Consider the following 26,739-nt stretch of genomic DNA (forward strand, 5'->3'; position numbering starts at 1 on the left):
TTCAAAAAAAAAAATGGGGGTGGGCTACCCTTAACACTAAAAATATATAACAACCTATTTTCAGACCTACTCAATATACATCTAAAATTTCATCAAAATCGGCTAAGCCGTTTCGGAGATGGCAACAAAAAAAAAACAACCCGTATTAAAAATAGGGGATGATAGCAGAAGGGTGAAAATTTAGGGTTGTTTGTATTTCTTAATGCCAAATAAAAAAATAAAAACATTTTTTTCTTTTCAAAAACTAAAAAAAATGAGGGTGGGCTACCCTCTCGGCTACCCTTATCAGTTAAGGGTATAAAAATAGATAACAACTTATTCTTAGACGTACTGAATATACAAATAAAATTTTATCAAAATCGGTCAAACCGTTTCGGAGATGGAACAAAAAATTAAAAAAACAACCCCTGCATATATTAAAAAATAGGAGATGAGGGTAGAACGGTGAAAATTTAGTGTTGTTTGTATTTTTAATGCCAAATAAAAAAAATAATTTTTTTTTCACAAAATAAAAAAATGGGGGTGGACTACCCTTACCGCTTAAGGGTATAAAAAATATATAACTACCTATTCTCAGACCTACTGAATATACATATAAAATTTCATCAAAATCGGTCAAGCCGTTTCGGTGGAGTACGGTAACCAAAACTGGTAACACGGAAATTATATAAGATACTATTACATGTAAACTGCGGAGTGCGGAGAACGGAAAGACTGATTATAGCAATAGATAAAATTTAAAACTATAATTTAAAACTATTCAAGAAAGTACACACAAAACAAGGCAACGCCGCGCGTCTATTCGTTCAATTCCGAGCAAAATAGCGAGGCTCCACGAAGTTCCATAGACAGGTCAGATTTTGATGCGAGACGAGACTTCTAGGGTATTAAGATATTCTTTGGTTTTAGTAACAGTGACGTTACGTCATATTTTGATATCGGTGGATTAAATCACAGTTAGATATCGCTTATCAATAGTGTAAATTAATCGTTTCCTGTTGCTCAGAGTTAAAATTGACAAAACCTGATTTCACGGTTTATAAATTAGTATGAATATCGAATTTATTATGCTTACTTTGGGTTGACTTGCCATTGCAAAACACATCTATCGTCCATTCCAAATGTAAAAGCATACTGTCCATCATGTGATAAAACAAAATCACGAACCTAAATTAAATAATTCAGTAAATAATTTTTTAGATAAAGGAAGTAAAAAATCAGAAGGCATAATTAACTTCAACTGATTTAAAATAAGTATTGTACATATAAGGTTCATAATAAAATTATATAACTATTCTTGACTTGAACTGCTAATACAGAAATTCCACATTGTGTGGAATGAAAAAAATTGTTCAACAAACGAAAAATATTGTTCAAAAAAGCTAAAATTTGGCATGGTGGTGGATTCGGTTATGGCCGGCTTCAGTCTGCATAACTTTTCCGGTTATGATATATACTTTTTATACAAGAAACGTCGAAAGTCCTAAAGCATTAACCCGATTCTGAAGAAATTGAAGGGTTATTCTGTATATGCCAGGCATAGTTTCCGGTCCAAACTGTGATTTGAAAAATATTTTATTTCAAAAACAAAAAATATTGCTCAAAAAGGCTGTAGGCATGGTGATGGATTCAGTTATGGCCAGCTTGACTCTACATAATTTATCCGGGTATGGTTGCTACTGCTTATGCAAGAAATATTGAAGGTCCTAAAGCATTAATCCGATTATGAAGAAATGTTGGCAGGTTGTTCTGTATATGGCAGGCGTAGTTTCTTGTCCAAATTGTGATTTGAAAAATATTTTATTTCAAAAATAAAAAAATTTGTTTAAAAAGGCTGTAATTTGGCATGGTGATGAATTCCGTTATGGCTAGCTTGACTCTACATAATTTATCCGACTATAATAGCTACTGCTTATGAAAGAAATATTGAAGGTCCTAAAGCATTAATCCGATTATGAAGAAATGTTGGAAGGTTGTTCTGTATATGCCAGGCGTAGTTTCCTGTTCAATCTGTGTTATGGCCAGCTTGATTCTACATAATTTATCCGGGTATGACAGCTACTGCTTATGCAAGAAATGTTGAAGGTCCTAAAGCATTAATCCGATTATGAAGAAATGTTGGAAGGTTGTTCTGTATATGCCAGGCGTAGTTTCCGGTTCAATCTGTGTTATGGCCAGCTTGATTCTACATAATTTATCCGGGTCTGATAGCTACTGCTTATGCAAGAAATGTTGAAGGTCCTAAAGCATTAATCCGATTATGAAGAAATGTTGGAAGGTTGTTCTGTATATGCCAGGCGTAGTTTCCGGTTCAATCTGTGTTATTGCCAGCTTGATTCTACATAATTTATCCGGGTATGATAGCTACTGCTTATGCAAGAAATGTTGAAGGTCCTAAAGCATTAATCCGATTATGAAGAAACGTTGGAAGGTTGTTCTGTATATGCAGGGCGTAGTTTCCTGTTCAATCCGTGTTATGGCCAGCTTGATTCTACATAATTTATCCGGGTATGATAGCTACTGCTTATGCAAGAAATGTTGAAGGTCCTAAAGCATTAATCCGATTATGAAGAAACGTTGGAAGGTTGTTCTGTATATGCCAAGCGTAGTTTCCTGTTCAATCTGTGTTATGGCCAGCTTGATTCTACATAATTTATCCGGGTATGATAGCTACTGCTTATGCAAGAAATGTTGAAGGTCCTAAAGCATTAATCCGATTATGAAGAAATGTTGGAAGGTTGTTCTGTATATGCCAGGCGTAGTTTCCGGTTCAATCTGTGTTATTGCCAGCTTGATTCTACATAATTTATCCGGGTATGATAGCTACTGCTTATGCAAGAAATGTTGAAGGTCCTAAAGCATTAATCCGATTATGAAGAAACGTTGGAAGGTTGTTCTGTATATGCCAGGCGTAGTTTCCGGTTCAATCCGTATTATGGCCAGCTTGATTCTACATCATTTATCCGGGTATGATAGCTACTGCTTATGCAAGAAATGTTGAAGGTCCTAAAGCATTAATCCGATTATGAAGAAACGTTGGAAGGTTGTTCTGTATATGCCAGGCGTAGTTTCCTGTTCAATCTGTGTTATGGCCAGCTTGATTCTACATAATTTATCCGGGTATGATAGCTACTGCTTATGCAAGAAATGTTGAAGGTCCTAAAGCATTAATCCGATTATAAAGAAATGTTGAAGGTTGTTCTGTATATGCCAGGCGTAGTTTCCGGTTCAATCTGTGTTATTGCCAGCTTGATTCTACATAATTTATCCGGGTATGATAGCTACTGCTTATGCAAGAAATGTTGAAGGTCCTAAAGCATTAATCCGATTATGAAGAAATGTTGGAAGGTTGTTCTGTATATGCCAGGCGTAGTTTCCGGTTCAATCTGTGTTATGGCCAGCTTGATTCTACATAATTTATCCGGGTATGATAGCTACTGCTTATGCAAGAAATGTTGAAGGTCCTAAAGCATTAATCCGATTATGAAGAAATGTTGGAAGGTTGTTCTGTATATGCCAGGCGTAGTTTCCGGTTCAATCTGTGTTATGGCCAGCTTGATTCTACATAATTTATCCGGGTATGATAGCTACTGCTTATGCAAGAAATGTTGAAGGTCCTAAAGTATTAATCCGATTATGAAGAAATGTTGGAAGGTTGTTCTGTATATGCCAGGCGTAGTTTCCGGTTCAATCTGTGTTATGGCCAGCTTGATTCTACATAATTTATCCGGGTATGATAGCTACTGCTTATGCAAGAAATGTTGAAGGTCCTAAAGCATTAATCCGATTATACAGAAATGTTGAAGGTCCTAAAGCATTAATCCGATTATGAAGAAATGTTGGAAGGTTGTTCTGTATATGCCAGGCGTAGTTTCCGGTTCAATCTGTGTTATGGCCAGCTTGATTCTACATAATTTATCCGGGTATGATAGCTACTGCTTATGCAAGAAATGTTGAAGGTCCTAAAGCATTAATCCGATTATACAGAAATGTTGAAGGTCCTAAAGCATTAATCCGATTATGAAGAAATGTTGGAAGGTTGTTCTGTATATGCCAGGCGTAGTTTCCGGTTCAATCTGTGTTATGGCCAGCTTGATTCTACATAATTTATCCGGGTATGAGAGCTACTGCTTATGCAAGAAATGTTGAAGGTCCTAAAGCATTAATCCGATTATACAGAAATGTGGAAGGTCCTAAAGCATTAATCCGATTGTGAAGAAATGTTGGAAGGTTGTTCTGTATATGCTAGGCGTAGTTTCCGGTTCAAACTGTGATTTGAAAAATATTTTATTTCAAAAACAAAAACATTGTTCAAAAAGACTAATTTGGCATGGTATGGATTCCGTTATGGCCAGCTTGACTCTACATAATTTATCCGGCTATGATAGCTACTGCTTATGCAAGAAATGTTGAAGGTCCTAAAGCATTAATCCGATTATGAAGAAATGTTGGAAGGTTGTTCTGTATATGCCAGGCGTAGTTTCTGGTCCAAACTGTGATTTAAAAAAATATTTTATATCCAAAACAAAAACATTGTTCAATATGGCTGTAATTTGGCAAGGTGATGGATTCCATTATGGCCAACTTTACTCTACATAATTTATCCGGCTATGATAGCTAGTTTTCATGCGAGAAACGTCGAATGTCCTAAAACATTAATCCGATTGATTCGAAAGAAATATTGCGGAGTTATATATAACCAATATTTCTGCATCTACATGTAGTTTTTTTCATATTTTTAAATAATTAACTTTTATTTACTATACACATACCTCTACAGGATGTGCTAAATATCCGTTATACTTATATGGACTACCATCAGGAGGAAGGATATGTATTCCAATATGTTTTTTTGACATGAAGACCATGTATCTGTATTGACAGAACGGTAAAATCTGAAAAGTGTATCTATTTATATAATTACAAGGCATTCATCGTACAACATTACCGCCATTTTTCGGATGCATGCGTCTTGAAAACATCCAAACGATGGTCCTAAAAATACACTTCTCGGAACTTTGGTAATTTCATGAATTAACTTCAGCTTGTGCTAAACAAATATTAATAGTAAGAAAGAGCAGATATTTATACAGGGTGCTACAAATTTGGGTACGAGCATTGGTATCTCGGAAATCGTAATAGATGGTTAAATTGGAGCAAAGTTTCGCCTTGGGATGTTCACCAAGATGCCATCAAAAAAGTTTTAAAAATTTCATGGATTGCTGAGTTTTTTGGAAAAACGGATTTTTTTGAAAATCAATCACAAAGAAAATCAAAAAATTAATTGCACATTTTCATAGCCACTTATTAGTGCTATATGACAGTATTTTTAGATTTTCAAATTAGCTGATAATTTGTGCGATACAGAGGCCAACTTAATTTTTTTAAATAAGGACCTGCTTTTTATATCATGTTTTGTATCATGTAAGTACCATGAAATGCCACACTTGTACTATTTTTTTGTTTTCGGTATCTTAACAACAACAAAAGTATTTAATTATTATTTAAAATAATTTCAAGTCCGACTCTGATTATTTAATCTGATTGTACCGTATGATCGAAAAAAACGGCGTCCAGTTGGCTGGAAAATTACGATCGATGACATTTCCCTTATAAATTTACATCTAAAATGACAGCGATCTTCATTTCATAGCCATCGCTGACGCCGTTTTTTCTCGATCATACGGTATTTATCTCAACAATATTGATCATCGCTAATTAACACTGAATAAGGAAAATCGAGCCAATTGAAAGAATCAAATAAATAATATCCAGATCAGAAATTTAAAGATAACATTTTTAACTTTTTTTATTGTGAACTTGTAAAGGCGCTCGGTGGCGTAGAGGTACAAGCTCTCGTCTACCAATCTCAAGGTAGTGGGTTCGAATTCTGCACCCGGCATTTCATCAGCCGACTATTTTTATTAAAAATAAAAATAGTTTGGGTACCTAGGTCGACTCAGCCTTAAATGAGTACTTGGGAGATTTACAATCAGGTAATAATAGGCGGTTGAAGCGTAGTGCTAGCCACATTACCTTCCTTGTATACCGAACGGCTCTAGCATGGCAAGCTGTACCTTTCTACTCCCAAGGCGTTAAACGCTATAGGTATACGGGAGCTATTATTATTATTGTGAACTTGAAATCTCAGTATACTCTAATAATTTGCATAATATTAATCATAGTTATTATAAATAAATTAACTTCTACAAACTACGTAGTTTCTAATGCTCTACATGTTCGAAAGGGTTACCATCCTCTCTATTGCACAAATTTATTTTTCGTTCAATTTTATTTGTAACTCTTTGAACTTTCTTCTTATACTTCCATGCATTGTGTACTCTTTATTGTCAATGTTGAGATGTATTAATTTCACTTTTACAAAAGCTACCAACTACAAATGACGTCAAGTAATGTAAAAGTTTTAAAACTTTTTTGATGGCATCTTGGTGAACATTCCAAAGCGCAACTTTGCCCCAATTTAACCATGTTCGTATCAATTACGGTTACCGAGATACCCATGCTCATACCCCGAATTTGTAGCACCCTGTATATTAGGGTGTCCGTTATTTTCCAAGATGATTTTTTTTTGCTGACGCCCTCTGAAGTTTTAGTTTTTGGTCTAAAAAAATTATCCAACGTAAACAAGTTCTTAATTTTTAATTTACACCGTGCCGGAATCATGATATTTTTCCCATTTAACTAACATGGGATTTTTTGATCTTTTGCATTTCATTTTTTATCTCCAAAGCAAATGAACCTACAGCTTCGACATATTCTCATACAAAATTTTGCGCTCTACAAAAAAGGTCTCTTTGGTTTTTTCCCTAAAAACATTTCTTTAAAAGTTATTCGCAGTTAAAGTTATGCACAATGTTTATTATTTTTTATAACGCTGCAAATGTATCATAACGCTGCAAATTCTAATTGCGCCTTTTAATTTTGACTAAAAAAGGATCCAAAGCCATACTTTTTTCAATAAAACAATATATCTTTACCAACTTTAATATGGAAAACTATTACAGCGCTTTCAGATGGAGCGGACCGTCCGCGACTTCGAGCAAGTATCGTGAGTTTATATGAACAATTTCACATCGGTCGCGTATGCTCCGTCCGGATGATTTCGACCGACGGCTATCTTGAAAAAACACCCGGACGGTCTGCGCGGACGCTACGCTCCATCTGAAAGCGCTGTTACTACTATAATTTAAGTATTCGTAAATAATATTTACGAACACTGAAAGGCAATAAAACAATAACCTTAAATTATAGTTTTGATCAATTGATCATAGATGGCGCAATTAGTTTTCCATATTAAAGTTGGTAAAGAAATATTGTTTTATTGAAAAAAGTATGGCTCTAGATCCTTTTTTAATCAAAATCAAAAAGCGTAATTAGAATTTGCGGTGAATGATACAAAAAATTGATTATAAACTATGGGCATAATTTTGACTGCGAATAACTTTTAAAGGAATGTTTTTATAGAAAAAACCAACGAGACCTTTTTTGTATAGCGTAAAATTTTATATTAGAATAAGTCTTTGTCGAAGCTATACGTTCATTGGTTTTGGAGATAAAAAATTAAACGAAACAGGTCCGAAAATCCCATGTTATTTAAATGGGAAAAGTATCATGATTCCGGCACGGTTTAAATTAAAAATTAAGAGCTTGTTTACGTTGGATAATATTTTTAGAGCAAACACTAAAATTCTAGAGGGCGACAGAAAAAAAAATCAACTTGGGAAATAACGGACACCGTACTGTATATATTGAAATGCGCACTTTATCATTGGCGATTAAGATATATCCTACGGATTGTTTCGGACCGAAGGATTTTAAGAGGTAGGTAAAATTTAAAGGTTTCGACGATTGTTCTATTCGCTCCCTGTATATAGCTCCTAATGGTTGCTTCGGATCATCGTGACATCTATGAAAAAATATCGTTTTTTAGTTTTGCTTACTCGTCATCTTCATATTTTTGTATTACGTCAGATCTGCGTTGTTATATTCTACCAGATATCGATCGGCTCCTATGGTATATAGCGTTGATTTGTCATTTATATAGAAGAAATTCATATCGTTGATACTGTCATAATGAGAACGAGTTTTTCCATAATACTCCCAACACACTTTCTCGACATTATAATTGAAAAGTAAAACTGTTTTATTGGAGTCCTGTAACATAATATTTGATTAATTCGCTTTCCTAATAGTCTAAGAGTTAGCAAGGTTTTCGAGAAAGTATATTAAGAAAGCTGGCTCTTTGTTATATCTTTTACTATGCTCTCTGGAACAGCATGCGGCCCATCTGGCTGCCGATACCCGTGCGTTCACTACTGCGCATCGGAAGAAAATCCTATATTTTTTTTATTTAGTCCGTTAAATTCTAGTATTGGATATAAATCGAAAAAGTTTCCATAGCGCAGCGCGTAGAGTTTCCGACTACGAACCGAGGATTCAGAGTTCGAGACCGGGTCAGAGTAAAAACTTTTTATTTTATTTTCGTCTATATTCTAATAGTAAAGCATTAAATATTTGCCTTTTTTTAATCAATAGAATTATTTACTACTTTACTATCAGAATATAAACGAAAATAAAATAAAAAAGTTTTTACCCCGACCCGGTCTCGAACTCTGACTCCTCGCTTGATAGGCGGAACCTCTACGTGCTGAGTTATGGAGACTCGCTCGGTTTATATTCAATACCAGAATTTAAAGGACTAATAAAAAATAGAGGATCTTCTTTCAATGCGCAGGCGCAGTAGGGAACGCAAAGTTTACCGGCATGCTGTTCCAGAGAGCATAGTAAACGATATATTGAAGATCCAGCTTTCTTAAAATACTTCTTTTCCAGACGTTGCTAGCTCTCGTACTATAAGAACTATATTTTTGAGAAAAACACAACGTTTAACAGACATTACTTTTGCGAAATATTGTTTGTGTCTGAAAGTAGAAATTAAGTCGCTTGTATATAACTTTAGCGTATTATGTATGAATGATTGAAATTTGAATTTTATCGAAAGTCATGGATAATCGAAAAAATCGAAAGTCATGGATATCTCAACCATAAAACAGGGCGTTACAAAAAACATATGTCATCTCTCGTGGGGAGATTCCTCACGTAAAAATAAGATTTATTTTTCATATCAACATAGGTCCGATTCTGCTTTGTTTTGTAGCTACAGGGTGTAAAAGTCTTAATATTTTTTCTATTTATTATAATTTTCTTCCAAGTACTTTTAGTGTTTCGAATGAAATTTCGAGGGTAAAGGTTACTATAACTGCGACATTTTAAAGTTAAAAAAGTGTCGACATATTTACCAGGGACGTGCATATGGGTTATCACTGGAATATTTTTCTAAAAAAAAGCATTGACGCCACTGACTTTTTTCTCTATTTAGTGAAATAGTGTAAGCAGTTTAATGCCGATTAAAAGTCATCTCTTGATATTTTGTAGATTTCGGCCTCCTTGATGAGATAAACTCAAGTTTATTAATTTGCTTTGATCCAATCCACCAAGCAAAAAACCTCACATTACATTTGCAACATTGCAGTCAATCCCCAAACAGTTTGCTTTGTAATGTTGATTTCTAAACGTTGTGTCGTGATTGATGAAACCTTGCTACAGAAACATTGTTTTTGAATGGCGATTAAAACGTTTTTTCTGCAACATTGCAACAAAGATTCAAATGAAAGATCCGCGCAAGTTAATGTTAATTAATAATATAACAAGTATACCATAGGATCGAAAAAAAACGGCGTCTAGTTGGCTTGGAAATGAATATCGATGACATTCTCCATATAAAATGACAGCGATTTTCTTTTCATAGCCATCGCTGACGTCTTTTTTTTCGATCATACTGTGGATCATACGGTATAAGAAGTTGGGTTAGGTTAACGCACTTTTTTTACGTTTCTGGTATCACATTTTATGCTTTTCGAATGAGATTTTAATGAATGTAAATGTAAGTATAATTTTATTATTATGTGTGTTTTAATAATACTTAGCCATAAATAAGTATAACAAATTTTGTTTAGTTTAGTTTGTTTTTAAGCTAAATTTTATGTTTTAGGTTAGCTTTTAGCCAACTGAAAATTGGAGTAGATAAAATCAGGATACGAGTATATCAATCTAATAAAATCACAAATACTATTCAGTATTAATTATTCTCAATAATGTTTTTTTAATGATGTTATAATCATTTGAAATTTTTAAAATAAGGACATAAAGGGGCCTCAAACATTACTGTCACAAGAGGTAAGTTTCTCATTGCTTTTTTTTATTTATTACAACTGATTGATATTATACCTATCTGAAAGTCTACAATTTAATACCCATTAATGTTTCTGTTGATTATAACCTATTACTGATGTATTAGCAACATAAAATTGCTAATGTTCGCAAGAAAAAAAACTGTTTCATTATTCATTCATGTATTTTTAATATCCATTTAGAATAACACCATCATTATTTATTATTAATAAATCAGTTGAAACAAAAAATTACCAACAAAAATGAACGTCGATAATTAATTTGTTAGATGTCACGTTTTTGAAGTTACGTCAAATTTTGATTTCATGTTAATGTTATAACGCAAAATAAGATATAAAAATGCGATATTCTGATGAATCCAAAAAACTTATGCTTAATGTAGTAAACTATTTTCAAAACGATTTAGGATCTCGATTTAAGGCAATTTAAAAAGCGTCCGAAGCACTAAAAGTTCCAGTTTTTCATGCGGGTTCAGATGGTTCAAGAAGCCGCATACGTTAAGTTATTAAAACGGCTGGTACCTCTAAATAAGAATTAAAAATACATAAATATTAAAAAATAATTTTTATATTTTCCCTCTGATGAATGAAATGGTTTTTTAATGCAAACATTATCTATTTTTTGCTAGGTATATTATTTTAGCAATAAGTCAATTATAATTAATAATATAATTTTACCAATATTGTATTGACGAAAAATTAACAATATTGCTAATACATCCCAAATTAGTACTTTCTTGAACGTTACATTAGCAACGTTTCAATAATATTGTGAAATGCAACCTTGCACTGCAATGTTATTTGGCGGAAGATTAAGCTACCCTGAAACCTCGCATAAACCTCCCTACAATGAAAAAAGCAATGTTATTTTGCTTGTTGGGAAGTCTAGTAGCTACCTTTAAAAAATTTTAGTTATTGTTTTATTTCAAATTGCTGTAGGTTCGACTAGTAGCAATAGTAACTAATAGTAATAATATTTAATAATAAATGAGGTAAAATACAGGGTGTCCCAGAAATGAGTGCAGATATTTTAACTGGTAGTATAGTTCAACCCCAGAAACACGCCTATGAGGTTTTTTTTGCGAAAAAAAAATGTTGAAAATTTTATATTTTTCTTGACATTTTCCGGAAAATGTTGAAAAACTTTTGAGTGCCACTGTTCACTCCCCGGGAAATTCGTTTACCGGGCATAGAGAGTGTCGGAGAGAATGCAACGTTGCCACCTCCTACCATACCCACATTCTGCATGTTTATCTATAAATTCAATTATTTTAAGTTGCTAGAGAAAAAAATACGAAAATTCATTTTATTCATATTAGTGTAGATTGCTCTACTAATTCTAGAGAAACGCGCAATATTTTAAATACTTTTTACAGTGGAGTAAACTGAAAAAATAAATCTTAACAATTATAGCTTCTTTTTTCGCCATATTAGGAAATATTTTCAATCGTTTCAATAAATTTAATTATAACCTTTAATGTTTAGTTAGAGCTTACCCTTTTAATGAAAGTGTTTTTTATCCAGCACACATATACGTAAACACATACACACCAAATATCTATTAAACTGAACATCACAAACCTATCACATGCCTATCACTTTTAAAATATTATTTAAAATTTTTCACATGATAATAATCAAACACTAAACTCATAAATACAATAAAAAATGTTAAAAAAACTTGCTTTAATAACTACTCATATCCGGAGGCTGATGGTAGACAGTCCGGGGTTTTCTTCGACATTTCTTCAAAACCGACGCAACCCCGACAACGATTTCGAAAACACTGAAGGAATTACAAATTACAAATTTTTATTTAGAAATTTTTTACCTTAGCGTCCTCTACTGGACTGATGTATTACTATTATGGGTCAACGTTTTGGTGGTTGTATAAAGATAGATAAATCAATTTTCTAAATGTTTAATGTATGGAGTAGGGATATCCCAAAAATAAAATAAAAGTACAAGAAAGGGTATACCCAAGAAAGAATTAAGGTAAAATCAAAGAGTATTCTACGTTATCTAAAATATAAAAATATGGGAAGCCCCGACAAAAATCTGACACCTGATATCAAAGTGATAAACAAACATCGGCGCATGCGGCAGCGAGCACTTACACTTAATTTTTCAGTTCATTGCTAGATGGCCTTTTACTAGGGATGCACTGCAAACAAATATTCCAGCAAAACTAAAGTGTTTTTTCTTATTCTAAATTCTAACAAATAAATAAACCTGTAAAACTGTATAAATAAAATCGGTCTTCGATTTAAAAAAAAAGATCGATTATACCAAAAAATCGTTTGATAAAAATCACGTCGATTTGATAATAATCGATTCGAATCGTACATCCCTAGTATGGTGTGTAGTTTAAGGTTATGTTTAAGGTTAATCGTGGGTTATTAAACTCGCACAAAAACAAAACAGAAAACAACAAAAAACAATGCAAACAATGCCAAATAAACCTGTAAAAAAGTACTTTTATTATTCAAAATGAAATATCATATAATTCAGTTGGTATACGAATATTTTTTGATTTATTTATAATGTTTGGTGTCAAAAATATGTGAGAAATGAGGTAAACAGTTTAAATGTCTTAATAAATTCGTTTTTGATCACAGAACAGATTAAAACAGAACGAAATCTTCCGTACAAAAAATTAGGACAACATTTTGGTACGCCATCTATGACACGGATTTAGAACTACAAATTAAATTAAAAAAAAGAAATCTGCAATTAAATTTTAAAAAGAAATCTGCATTGCATTCAAAGCAATTTTGGCAGCGCCATCTATAGTATTATATTACACCTAATTAATTTAATATACCGTATGTTCGAAAAATAACGATTCCAAGTTAACTTAAAAATGACGATTGATAACATTTTCTTTGTAAAGTTATATGGTTAATGTCATCAATAGTCATTTCTAAGTTAACTTGAAGCCGTATTCTTCGATCATACAATATTTAAACTAGGATGATTTTATACCAGATAATTTGTTTCAAGTAAAGTTAAATAAACATCTTATACAATATATTTTTTAAAAAATATGTTGTAAAAGATGTTTGATTTAATATACTTGCCAAACAAATATCTAGCCTATAATCGTTAAACAATACACATGCGGTAAAAATCACATTACAATATTTTCTATACCAAAATCAAAAAGTACTATCAGATTTACTTAATAATAGGTGTATGATTAATAACACATGTGAATTGATTATATACCAGATATGACAAGGAAGTTTATAATAAAAATCATTTATTTTTGTTATAAATTTTATTTATTTTTTTTTTTTGTAGATTTCGAAATTTTACAATACAAATGCGGCTCATTAAATTTATAGGCAACTAAAAATTAAACATTACAATTATTGCTCGGATAAAATATATACAACTATTTTGTATTTTTTGTTTTCTAAATTTCTATACCTAGGTACATGGTAATACTAAAAGTAATACTGTATGATCGAAAAAACGGAGTCAAGTTGGCTTGGAAATGACGCGGTCGATGACATTCCTCATCAAATTTTACATATAGAGAGAGAATGACAGCGATATTCATTTCATAGCCAACGGTGACGCCGTTTTTTTTCGATCATATTGTACCATACGATTACGAAAAGCTGCATCAAGCTACCTTAGGAATGACAATTGATGGCATTCAAAATGTAAATTATATTAGTAAATCTAACCAATTAATGAATATCAATCTTCCATCGATAGCCATTTCCAAGGTACAATTAACCTAACCTAACCTAGCTGTTATCGAGCAGGTTATATTATTATAAACTAATTTCTAGGTACTTACATATAAAGAATAATCCACTCTAAATGGATACACAAAATAAAAAGTTCTTAATTTAAAATAATACACTATAAAAGGCCGGGCACACAACATAAAACGTCTTTACTTTGAGAATGAACACTACGACACTCACAACCACAAAACACATACCTCTCAGCTCCAGGCACTGATGGCTGCCGGGAAAAATGACGAAATATTACGATGAGACGGGTGGCGGGAAGAAACTTTTCCTTCCCTCTTACTCCGCCCATGTATTTTTAAATCGACAGTGGCGCCATCTGACAGCAGGATTTGGCAATTCTTGTTCCAAATCCTGCCATTTAAGTTTTTGCACCGTGTTTTTGATTTATTAACCTTTCAGGTATCTACCTAATGGTAGGAAGAAATTAATTATGTAATGGTAGGAAAAATAATTTCACTTTAATTATGTATTAGAAAATCAGTAATCTTAAATTAGGATGCATCAATGGAGAAGAAGGCAATTGTAATCACAATACAATAATAGATCTACAAATACCAAGCAATACATTAAATCAAAAATCTCAGTAACACTGTTGTAATAATGTACTCCCTGTGGTCTTATTAAGTATAAAGTTTTGTTTTACATGAAAATAATTATCCCATTTAATTATTCATTAAATTTTAGTGTCAGCTTATTGATAGCTCGATTACCAGTCAAATAGTTTCGATGTTTTCTATACTATGAAGAAAATTTGATCTGATTAGATTAATTCAGATGTAAATTTATGTTATACGGTAAGATATTTTTAAACAAACCAAGAAAGTTCTCTTCAGACAAGTTCTGGTCTGAAATTGCAAATATTAATGAAAAAGTTATACATGTAGTTTTCTATTCATAAATGATATTATTGATTTTATTCTAGGTGAATGTATCGAGTCATATTATATTCTGCAGAATATATTGAGAAAAATGGTAAACTAACTAAAAGTGCTAACAAAATTTCTTAGGAAGTTATCGATATACCTAATTATTAGAAGCTGTAACAAATGTTCAAAGAGTCAGAGTATACTTTATTAGAAGTGTGTTAGATAGAATTATACACTTTAAAGAAAATATCTTTTATTATTGCAGGTAATGCATATTGTGTAATGCATAAATATGTGAAATCTATTATTACATACAAAGATTGAAAATTATTTAAACAGCTACCTGTATGTTGTCTCACAATCTCATTTAGTGAATGGGTTATTAAAAATTGAACATATTTACACACAGAATATTGTGGATATGGATATCTGGAAAGCATGTTATAACCATTTTTATTTTTAGGATTTATGAAATGATTACATAAATATACTAACAACAAATTGCAATGCATCTGTATATTAGAGACAAAGATGAAAGAGAGTAACAAGAATATATGTATTCAAAAGAAAAATATCAAGACCATTTGTAGTAATTAAAATTAAAGAATAAAATACATAAAAATTACCATATGATCGAAAAAAACGGCGTCCAGTTGGCTGGGAAATGACGATCAATGACATTTCCTATATAAATTTACATATAAAATGACAGTGACATTCATTTCATAGCCATCGTTGACGCCGTTTTTTCTCGATCATACGGTAGTTTATGTGTGAACAAATTCTCATTTCATATAAAAATTGAGCTCTATCTAGAGTATATTTGAATATAAATGTTTTTATGTATTGAAAGGGGACTCTAGTTTTCAAATATAATAAAGAAAATAGACTAAAAAACATGTGTGTAAGTTCTTTTTTAACTATTCTGTAGTTACGTAAATGTGTTTCAAATAGGTTGCTTTTCACAATAAAGTCAATACACAGTAATTATGCTTTACTTTTTCAAAACACACTCTTGTTTTTTATTATCAGAGAGTTATTAATATTAGAAAATTTAGTTACATGAATATAATAGGAGTAAATATTATGTTTCAAGTTTCAAATAATTAGAATATGATATGAGTCATAATAGCTTAAATATGATTGCTAATAAAATACCTAGTTTATACACATTTAGATATATCTCTTTAAATATAAATTAGTATTGCCACCATGTGATTAATGGAAATACAATATGGTCGTGAAAAACGGCGTCAGCGATGGCTATGATATAAAGGTCGCTGTCAATTTATGTGTAAAATTTTATGGAGAATGTCACCGACCGTTATTTTCAAGCCATTCTGGACGCCGTTTTTTTCGACCATACGGTATTTCTAGGTATGGAATTATGTCTCTAATATGTAGTTAGGTAATTTTTTCCATTTGCCTATTGTTAATTATAACGTCGTCAAACTATAAAATTTGCTATATTTTTTACTTAAATTTTTTTAATAATATCGGAACATGTTTTGAATAGTTTAGTAATAAAGCTACTAACATGTTCAGTTATTTTTTTTTCTATAAAGCTTTTTTGATAAAAAAATAAGTATACCTGCTAAGACGTTAAATTGCCTGAGAAATTACGATCGATGCCATTTACCATCCACTTTTACACAATAAAATGCCATCGATCGTAATTTCAAAAGCAGAAAACTTGCCGCCGTTTTTTCCAATGAAATGGGCGGTGGGGAGAAAATTACAGATTCCTGTATTATATTAACGACATTATTAATCGCATGTACACAAAGCATATACACTATTAGAAATCGATCTAATGTCTAATATTATCGAGCTTTTAAAATTCGAGAAAGTGATCGGAGATTGTGTTTAAAGTGTTGTGAAATGTTCGTTAGTGCATATTTTTGTGTCGGTAATCGGTATCGGTATAGGCAAATCGCGATGGAGTATACAAACTGAAGAAGGTGGATATGCTAAGAGCATAGGTACTTTCTGGCAGGGGAAAGCGCTGTAGAAGCTCGGAGACTTATTCCGAAGAGTATCCGAATAGATAAATCCCTAATGCTCGAACCTTTGTAAGTATGGTTCAGCATTTGAGGGATTCGGGAAAAGCAACGAAGAATTGCTGCAAAACGTTAAAAATTCCATGCTCAGAAGAAGGAGAGCATGTATTGGAAATGGAGGTCGTCATGTTGAACAATTATTGTAATAGCATGCAGTCAAGAAGCGAAGGGTATACCGGGTGGTGCATCATCGTTGGAAATATAGGATATCCCATGCAAATTTTGAACTGTCGAGATATTGGATCCCCTTGTGCAAATTTGTAATGTATCTTTAAAACCATTTACGATTTAGCTCTAAAATTAATAGGGGAGCCAATATTTCCACAGTTGAAAATTTGCATAGTGTTGTTAAGAATTGTAGTGAAGTGATGTTATTAAGTGTAGTGTTATGTGCAGTTCTAAGAGTGGTAAAATGGAAAAAAGAAAGCTCTGCAGTTGTATCTCTCTGCTATAGGGATATCTTTTTTTATTGTTTGGTAAGTTTTTTTTCTTTTAGTTTATTTTGTGTAATGTGGAAAGTAGGGCTACTGGCGATCACCCACTTAAAAAAAGTACCTCTGCAGAACCTCTGCAGCACCTCTGCAGAACCTCTTGGATGGTGTGGGATTTTGCAAGTACTTTTTAAGTCTTTCTAGTCGATGTGGCAACAGCGGGCGGCGAACAAGCTGAGATCCGCGAGATCTCTCCCCCGCGCCGGGGGATCCGCGAGATTCCCCGGCGGCTCTCAAAATGTCGCAATTTTTTTTTTAAACTTTCAAAGTTAAATAACTCGGTTATTTTCAATCTATTTTAAAAATGGTAAAGAGAAAATATGTTTCTTTTGGCCAGATCTACCACCCCTTAAAATATCTGCACTCATTTCTGGGACACCCTGTATATAATATATTAATTTTATTTTTATTCTAATTTTATTAATAATTGTAATTAATAAAATTGCGTTTATCTCATCAAGGAGGCCCAATTCGACAAAATATCAAGAGATAACTATTAATTGGCATTAGACGGCCTACACAATATTGATATCATAAGAAAAAAAGTTAGTAGTCAGTTTTTTTTGAAAAAAAAAAATATTCCAGTGATAACCTCTATGCACGTCCCTGATGAATTTATCGACACTTTTTTAGCATTAAAATATGTATCACTTATAGTAATTTTTAACCTCAAAATTTCATTCGAATCACTAAAAGTACTTGGGAGAAAATTATAAAAAATCAAAAAATTATTAAGACTCACCCTGTAACTATGAAACAAAGCAGAATCAGACTTTTGTTGATATGAAAAATAAATCTTATTTTTACGTGACGAATATCCCCACGAAATATGGCACATATTTTTTGAAATACCCTGTATAGAAGCTGTGAAAGAAAAATTCTTCAGGATGCTGTTTTACTTCTTCAAATGTCAATGTTAAAACGTTGGTTTTGGTTGAATATTTTCTGCTTTTTAAATACATACATAATATGCAAACTGCAATGAATTGTGAGAGAACGCTATCTTTTCCACTTTGAACTTGGTGCACCTAAAGGGTTGGCATTTAGGGGTCAATATAATGGGTTCTAAAATCCAAACTTCTCCAGTTTCTTTTCCGCAAGTCAAATGCAAAGCTAGTGAACACAAAAAAAATTAAGCGACCTAATATAGGCTAGGTGCATTTTCCGCCTGTGCTGCCACCATCAGAGAATATCGTAGACAATTAGTGTATACAAATACACGGGTTTAAATAGCGAGTATACGAAAAAAAAATATTATTTAATTATTCTAAAAGTGTTACGAAATATAATTTGTGTAAATTCTAAAAATAAAAATAAAAAAGTAAATATTTTGATATCTTCAGAAGGTCTAACTTATATTATAATTTATTATTCCAGTTAAAAAAAAATTTTAGATGAGTTCAACTGCGGTAGCGAGCATAGTTTTAATCACCGGTTTTGCTAGTGGGGCATAATTGGGGCTATTTCGGCTATAACAATTTTTTTAGAGGTACATAATTATAATTTTAGAAGATGTTCATAACACATTTAATCTAGTTGATGAAAAAAAGTATACCATTAATATTGCAAATTATATTTTATCCTCTCATAGTATATGTCTATTTAATTTTTTGATTATGTAACGAGCACTTTGTTTACTCACTTGTTTCGGCGAACTGCTTGAATCCTTTTTTGCTTATGATCCAATCGGTGTGAGAAACTATAAAGCTATAAAATATTGTTTCGGGAGAGTTGAATATCCGGGAAAGTTGAGTTATTGAATGTTATTGCACCCTACAATGCCTTAATTATGCTCTCCTTTAAGCCCCATACTCACACTTCGTTCCTTCCTCGCGTCCCTTCCTCGCGTTACTTCGTCACTTCGCTTCCTTCCTTCGTCCATTCGATGCTTGGAAATTAGTCGATTATGCAACAACACACCACAAAATATTTTTAATATAACAGCTACATGTTTATTACGAAATATCTAGTAACCTCTAAAATTTTTAAAAAATCCGAAAGGCGCATAATTTTTATTTTATAAAACTGCAATTCCTTGTCGTGTCAAAAATAAAAATTTAATTTTAATAATGTATATGTTTTTTTCATAAATTCGAATATTTCAGTATCATGTACAAGGTATATCAGTATGAATGTACTAGGCGAGTCAACAATAGAGTAAAGTTTATTATGTAATTTATATCGAAACTATGAAATATGACATACTAATTAAACGTTGATGTCAATCCCCATTTCTTCAGATATTTTTGTAAAGGTATCATGCACACTATTTCTATTTTTTTTATTTTTGTCGCTACGATTACATAAATATGGACATTAATTTTTTCACAAATATGAAGACAATATTGTTTTTTTCTTCCATTTTTTAGACTACTGTGTGTGAATTATTTTTATACCGACTGGCGATTACTAGATGTACAGGATGTCCCATTTTTGTATGTTTTATGGGGTTTCTGGTTTATGAGTAGAGATATAAAGATGCTGTTTTCACATCATTGTTCTACTTATTATGAAACTAAATATGCTACACACAGATTTATCCTAGCCTTCTTAGTTCAAAGTTATTCCTTATTTCTTTCTTTTACTTTTTATTTTTTTAATTAGTAGAAATTTTTGCATTTTTCGATAACCTTTGTATCTCGATTATCTAATAACTTATCTAGAAAAGGTGAAAATGATCAGCGATGGGCAGTGGGTAAGTACCCAATTTGTAGATAAATAAAATCTGGGTATATATGTATATACCTACCTGTAGATTTAGATGAACATCCTAATTTTAATAAAAGAAGTTTCCGACGACCGCATAGTAAATAGTACCGGTAGGTATAATACCGGGAATAGAAATATACCAATATATATAAGGAATATTGTAGATATACTCGTATTTTTGATATTACTGGTTTTATACCGGGTATTTACTATGCGGTCGTTGAAAATACCTTTTATAAAATTAGACTGTTCATCCAAATGTACAGGTATATACCGGATACCCTGATTTTGTTTTATTCTAACCATTGAGTACTTACCCACCGCCCGTGTCTCATTTTTCAGGTAGAATGCAGTGACGAAACTAGTTCTTCGTTGGGTTGCGATAGCTGTCTATTTCGAAAAATGACTCAAACTTATGTTCTTTTTTTTAAACAGGACACTCTATATATTATTTTTTATTTTATTTGCCTTGTTATGAGCTTTCTAAAATTATAATATACACTATATTTATTTATTTAGGTACTGCTAAACTGCTAAACGGCTCTTATTTTATTTAACTTTGCTTTGCATCGTGATATTTTGATAAACTACACGGAAACTGAACTTGTGCTGCTTTTAAATAACATGCCAATAACCAACATTTTACGTCGAATAAATTAGTTGATTGTTTTGATTACGTAATTTAAACCGGCCGACTATGTAATAAAGTTAAATAATGCATTTTTACCCCGTTTATGAAAATAAGTATTTTAGAAAGCTCGTAACAAGGAAAATAAAATAATATACAAAATATCGTATTTAAAAAAACATATAAGTTTTAGTCAATTTAAAAAAAGACAGATTCCAACGAAGAAATAGTTACGTCACTGCATGAAAAACGTGAAAAACTGTACGAGAGACCGTTTTCACCTTTTCGATAAGTTATGATACAAAAGAGATCAAAAAATGCAATAATTTCACATTCGCCCTGTATTTTAGGAAGTAAGAGAGCTAGGACATATCTGTATGTAGCATCTTTAGTTTCATAAAAAAGTAACAGCGTAATGTGAAAACCGCATCTTTGTATCTCGACTCATAAACGAGAAACCCTGAAAAACACACGAAAATGGGACACCCTGTACAGACGTACTGCCAAATCAAGAAATCAACTACGAATGAAATCCAAGATCGATGTATATATTTTATATATTTTAATATTTTTTTATTTTAATATTTTATTATTTTTATATTTTTAATTTTTTTTTTTGTGTTCGTGATAATTCCTTTGCTACTTCCTCCAAAAACCGACAGTACGTGGAAGGAGCGTTTCGAGGAAGTAAACGGACGAAGTAGCGTTTTGACGAAGGAGGAAGGAAGACACAGTCGCATAAAATCGACATTTTCCCATAGTAAATATATGATTTTTGGATGAAGGGACGCGAGGAAGGAGCGAAGTGTGAGTATGGGGCTTTAAGCCGTTTAGCAGTTTAGCAGTACCTAAATAAATAAATATAGAGTATATTATTATTTTCGAAAGCTCATAACAAGGCAAATAAAATAAAAAATAATATATAGAGTGTCCTGTTTAAAAAAAAAGAACATAAGTTTGAGTCGTTTTTCGAAATAGACAGCTCCCAACGAAGAACCAATTTTTATTTTTGACACGACAAAGAGTTTTATAAAATAAAAATTATGCGCCTTTCGGATTTTTTAAAAATTTTAGAGGTTACTAGATATTTCGTATTAAACATGTAGCTGCTATATTTAAAATATTTTGTGGTGTGTTGTTGCATAATTGACTAATTTCCAAGCATCGAATAGGCGAAGGAAGGAAACGAAGGGACGAAGGAACGCGAGGAAGTAACGCGAGGAAGTAAGGAGAGGAAGGAGCGAAGTGTGAGTATGGGGCTTTACGCGTTAACATTTTCTCGGTGGTTTTATTAACATTTGAAATTGTCACAACACAACACAACACGACGCGACGCCTAGTTCGATTTTTTTTTTCACTTATTTTTACTACCCGAAACAGCGTTAAATGACACAAACCTCGTACCTGAATGTTTTATAGTCTCAATAACTGCACTAGCAAAAAACTAAAATAGGTACTTAAATATTTTGATAGATAAAGCCGCACGCGATTTCAATATTATTTTAACGCGATCAAAGTGACGGCGGCGTGAAATACATAATGATAATTTCTGATTTCTGCCGTTGGAGCGCTGCGGTCGGAATTTGTTGAAATCAACTGAAATGCACCAAGCCTATACCAATTTATACGTACATTTGTAAGAGTATTTGACATATGACACAACATCTGATGCAGTAGTATCTTCACACTTTGGTAGTAAAACTGTTGCTATTTGTTCCTTAGTATCGTAATTGATCAAAGTAATTCTGCCATTTTCGTATCCAATCACTATGTAAGGCCTTAAATATAGGCATAACAATTATGTAATAAGAAAGATGTAAATTTTTGTATTTCTTTTACATTTCATCGTGTGCGTCGATTGACGTTATATTTGAATCTGCTATATGAAACAATGGAATGCCTATGTTGTTCAAGAAGTCAATTGCGTAAATGTTACAGTCGGCAGTAGCTAAAATGTATGTGTATTAGTGAAAAACAATACACTTTCCGACAATACATTCCAGGCATAGTTAATGTCAGTCAGATAGGAGAGCCTTAAAACTTTTTAAATGATTTTGGTAAAATTTTGATTGCAGTATAAACACGTATCTGATTTTTACTTCCCAATATATAAGCGATACCAATTAAAATTTTAGTTACGTAATCAAGGGTGCGATTTTTAAGTTCATTGTTGCCAACCATGGACATATTCGGCGCCTACTAACTGGAATTTAAATTTCCCGTTGAGGATTCAGGTGGTAGCTCTGCTGTAAAAATGTCAAGTTCCACGTTTATTTATTTATTTCCTGCGCTGTCCTTCGTTTTGACACTTTAGTTTTGTATTACGAATTTTTGGTTTAAATCAATTGTATTGTGAACTTTAAGCTTATATAGCAAATCTTGCAGTCGAACATTGTTCTTTTTAGAACCTCTTTTAGTGCAGAATGGTACAAAATAGCTTAATAGACAATGCAAAAAAATCATCGCAACCTTATTAGAATATTTTGAATTGAAATTGGAATGCAGTAGTAAAGACATTTTCTTTTGCAGGGATGTAAGGCATTCGCAATACCGGGTGCGTCTCAAAAGTGGCTCACCCCTATAACTTTTTTATTTTTTTCAGTTAAAAAAAAACAAGATTTGGTATGTTAGTATATGACATAAATTAGGATTGATTGACGTATTCAATTGTTTTCGGTCACCACCTGTTTCACCGGAAATGACTACAACTTTTGATTTTTAAATGGCACCCTCGGTATTTTTTTACTTTATTCGAAAGAAAATAACGCTCTGAATAGAATGACATATCATATGTCAACTTTTGACATTTTCGCATATGGTGTATTTGAAATTATAACTTGCGGTTCGTAACGAAAATTTGACTCGAAATACCAAGTGTGTGGTATCAAATTATTCGTAAAAAAATGTAATATACCAAAAATAATTTACCAAATATGCTAATGAGCCACCCTCATTCCATTTGAAAAAATTGAGATATGGCTAAAAATACGATTTGAGCATTTTCTGACTGGCCAGGACAAGACACTTAAAACATTAGACGATCAAATCTATTTTTCCAAGGATCCTTGATTAAAAATTAGTGTTTTTAAAATAGCCATGGCACTCTAGATTGAATTTTAAAATACAATTTTTTATTAAGCGAGAATGTCAAAAGTTGACATATGATATGTCATTCTATTCAGGATGTCATTTTCTATGAAATAAAGTAAAAAAATACCGAGGGTGCCAGTCATTTCCGGTAAAACAGGAAGTGACCAGAAACAATTGAATACGTTAATCAATCCTAATTTATGTCATATACTAACACACGAAATCTCGTTTTTTTATCTGAAGAAATAAAAAAGTTATAGGGGTGAGCCACTTTTGAGACGCATCCGGTATAACTCTTAAATAATGTTCCTCTGAGAGACCGTTGGCCGTTTTTATTGGTGATTTTCCTCCATGGTAAAGATTTTTATAGCTTTTATCAGAGCTGCGTTAATTCTGCAATAACTTTATTAAAATAAATGTTATGTGAACGTGGGCTTCCTCGTCCATTGCAGATTTCTTCTCGATTATCTGTTTCAATACAAATATATTATCTGTACATATCTGAAACCATTCTGCTCTTCTTCTTCGTAGCTGGAGTATTCCTCGTCAATTAGGTTCCCTAGTATCCTTCCATAATCATTCTTCCTGATCATTTGAAAGGGACAAAAATGTTTAATACACTGCATCAATATTCCATCAAATTTGTCAACTGCTAAATCTGTTGGAAGAAGAAGACATAAGAACATCCCAATCTATTGAAGATCTGCATTAATATCATAGTAAAAATCATCGCATGACAAAGCACCATATTGACATGTTCGGAATGCAAAATAATATGTACGCTGTCTGGTAACCAAGTATCACAGGCAGTTACACTAGACAAATTTAAAACATTAGAGAATAAATCCAAAAATACATTTCTTTTATTAGACTCTGTAATAATTTAATTCAACAAAAAGAAACTGAGAAGCATAAAAAAGAAGCTGATCGTATTTTTCTAACAATACTGGCCAGTGTTTATACGATATGTTTTTGAAAGTACTTGCGACTACGATATTGATTGCAAAAAAATGTATCGCTATTTGTAGCGATGGCGCTAAAGCTATGACTGGCAAAAAGAGCGGACTTGCAAAGTTAAAATAGATAATGCCGAACATATCCTGGACACACTGTTTTCTTCATCGACAGACTCTAGCTGCTAAGGTAGTACCTTCTGATTTAAATGACGTGCTCAAGGAGGTAATAAAAATTATGAATTCTATCAGAGGCAAAGCTTTGCAAACCCGGCTATTCAGAATCATTTGTGAAGATACGGGCTCGCTTCATGAAAATCTCGTTTATCACACAGAAGTCAGGTGTCAGGTGGCTATCCAAAGGATAGGTATTGACAAAAGTTCTGGAACTGAGAGCTGAGTTGTTAATATTATTACAAGATACAAAATCTAAATATGTTTCTCGTTTTTCTGACCCTATTTGGCTCTTGAAATTAGCAGTTTTGGCAGATATTTTTAGCCACCTTAACAATTTGAACAAGAACCTTCAACGAAGAGAAGAAAATATTTTAACAGCGAAAGATAAAGTAAAAGCATTTCACGCAAAATATCGTTTGTGGTCAACCTCTCTACAAAACAAAATATTCGAAACTTTTCCATGTGTTCAGAAGATTATTGAAGTATCAGCTCACATTCCTTGCATAATACAGAGCTTGCATAATTTGTAAGATAAACTTTTGGCATACTTTCCAGACTTGAAGCTGACAATGGGCATGTAGATGGATTTTAAACCATTTTTTGGACAAATCTGGTATAGATCTGGCTGATGTCATGGACAATAGATCTGGCTGATGTCACCACAAAAATGAAAGAACGTCTTCTGGATTTAGCCGCCGATGGCATGCTTAAGATGGAATTTTATTCATAAAGTGTCGACGTATTTCGGATAAAAAGAAAACACGAATATTCAGAGATGGCAAGGGAAGCTCTTAAATTATTAGTGCCATTCGCCACTTCATACCTGTGAAATAACATTTTCTTCAATGATACGACATTAAAACTAAAAAGAGACAAAGACTGCAATTAGAAAACGATTTGATTATTAACGTTTCAAAAATAGCACCACAATTTGATAAACTTTTGAAAAATAAACAAGCACATCCATCTCACTAAAATTGTATTTTTGCGACCCCCAGCAGAGCTTGATTTTCATGCATCCGTTGTCCGACGATACGTTGATACGATATTAATTTTATTGGTAGAATTTAAAAACTTTGATTGGTTAGAAAAAACGCAGTTTTTAAATTTATTGCATTTTCATGCCTCCGTTTATCGGATATACGTTGGTGTTATTTTATATTTTCGTTTTCATAACGATTTTGCTATTTTACTTATATTTTTATTAAGGTTAGATTAAATTTGTCAAAAAAGTGTTAAAACGTCCGTTATCGCATAGATAAATGCACAAAACATCCCCCTTTAGAACTTCGTCTATCATGTTAAGAAATGAAAGTAAATAATAAAGCGCCTCTCGTGTTTGTTCGCACTCAAAAAATTTCAATTAATACCTGTATATATTTTTAATATATTTTTTAAATTTACATTTTTTTAATTGTAAAGTAATATATTACATTTAAATGGAATATATTACATAACAATTATGTCAATTACAGGATTACAAGCTTGTTTTCTAACATTTTTTAAATAAAACGAATTATAAAATTTCAATATATGCATATTTGTCGTAGATAAGAAAAAAGTAAAATATAAAATGGACAAACGCTTACTTACATTGCAATAAAACTTCCACTTTTAGTTTTGCAATCCAAACGCAATATTTCTATTTCACAAATAAAAATATCCGACAACACTAAAATCACTGAAACTTCCGCGGTTGACAACGAAAACTGAAAAATATAACG

The 26,739-nt window shown here is 32.2% G+C and overlaps 1 protein-coding gene and 1 long non-coding RNA gene across 3 annotated transcripts in view; one reads left to right on the forward strand and one right to left on the reverse strand.

Moving 5' to 3' along the window:
- LOC115884636 (cilia- and flagella-associated protein 251-like) overlaps positions 1-26,739 on the reverse strand; it is an 80,971-nt gene that overhangs the window by 30,973 nt on the left and 23,259 nt on the right. For both annotated transcript variants that reach the window (XM_030903294.1, XM_030903300.1), the window contains exons 9-16: positions 22,635-22,743; positions 22,428-22,573; positions 18,423-18,571; positions 7,988-8,175; positions 7,783-7,927; positions 4,949-5,050; positions 4,773-4,895; positions 1,076-1,167 (exon numbers count right to left, since the gene is read on the reverse strand). In XM_030903294.1, coding sequence (XP_030759154.1) covers positions 1,076-1,167; positions 4,773-4,895; positions 4,949-5,050; positions 7,783-7,927; positions 7,988-8,175; positions 18,423-18,571; positions 22,428-22,573; positions 22,635-22,743 — 1,054 coding nt within the window. The remainder of the gene's footprint in view (positions 1-1,075; positions 1,168-4,772; positions 4,896-4,948; positions 5,051-7,782; positions 7,928-7,987; positions 8,176-18,422; positions 18,572-22,427; positions 22,574-22,634; positions 22,744-26,739) is intronic.
- Positions 12,460-14,968, forward strand: LOC115884659. Its single transcript, XR_004050589.1, has 3 exons — positions 12,460-12,846; positions 14,441-14,665; positions 14,726-14,968. It is a non-coding gene; the product is annotated as an uncharacterized LOC115884659 (long non-coding RNA).

The sequence above is a fragment of the Sitophilus oryzae genome, unplaced genomic scaffold (assembly GCF_002938485.1).
Source record: "Sitophilus oryzae breed Bouriz unplaced genomic scaffold, Soryzae_2.0 scaffold_111_pilon_pilon, whole genome shotgun sequence".
Taxonomy (NCBI): domain Eukaryota; kingdom Metazoa; phylum Arthropoda; class Insecta; order Coleoptera; family Curculionidae; genus Sitophilus; species Sitophilus oryzae.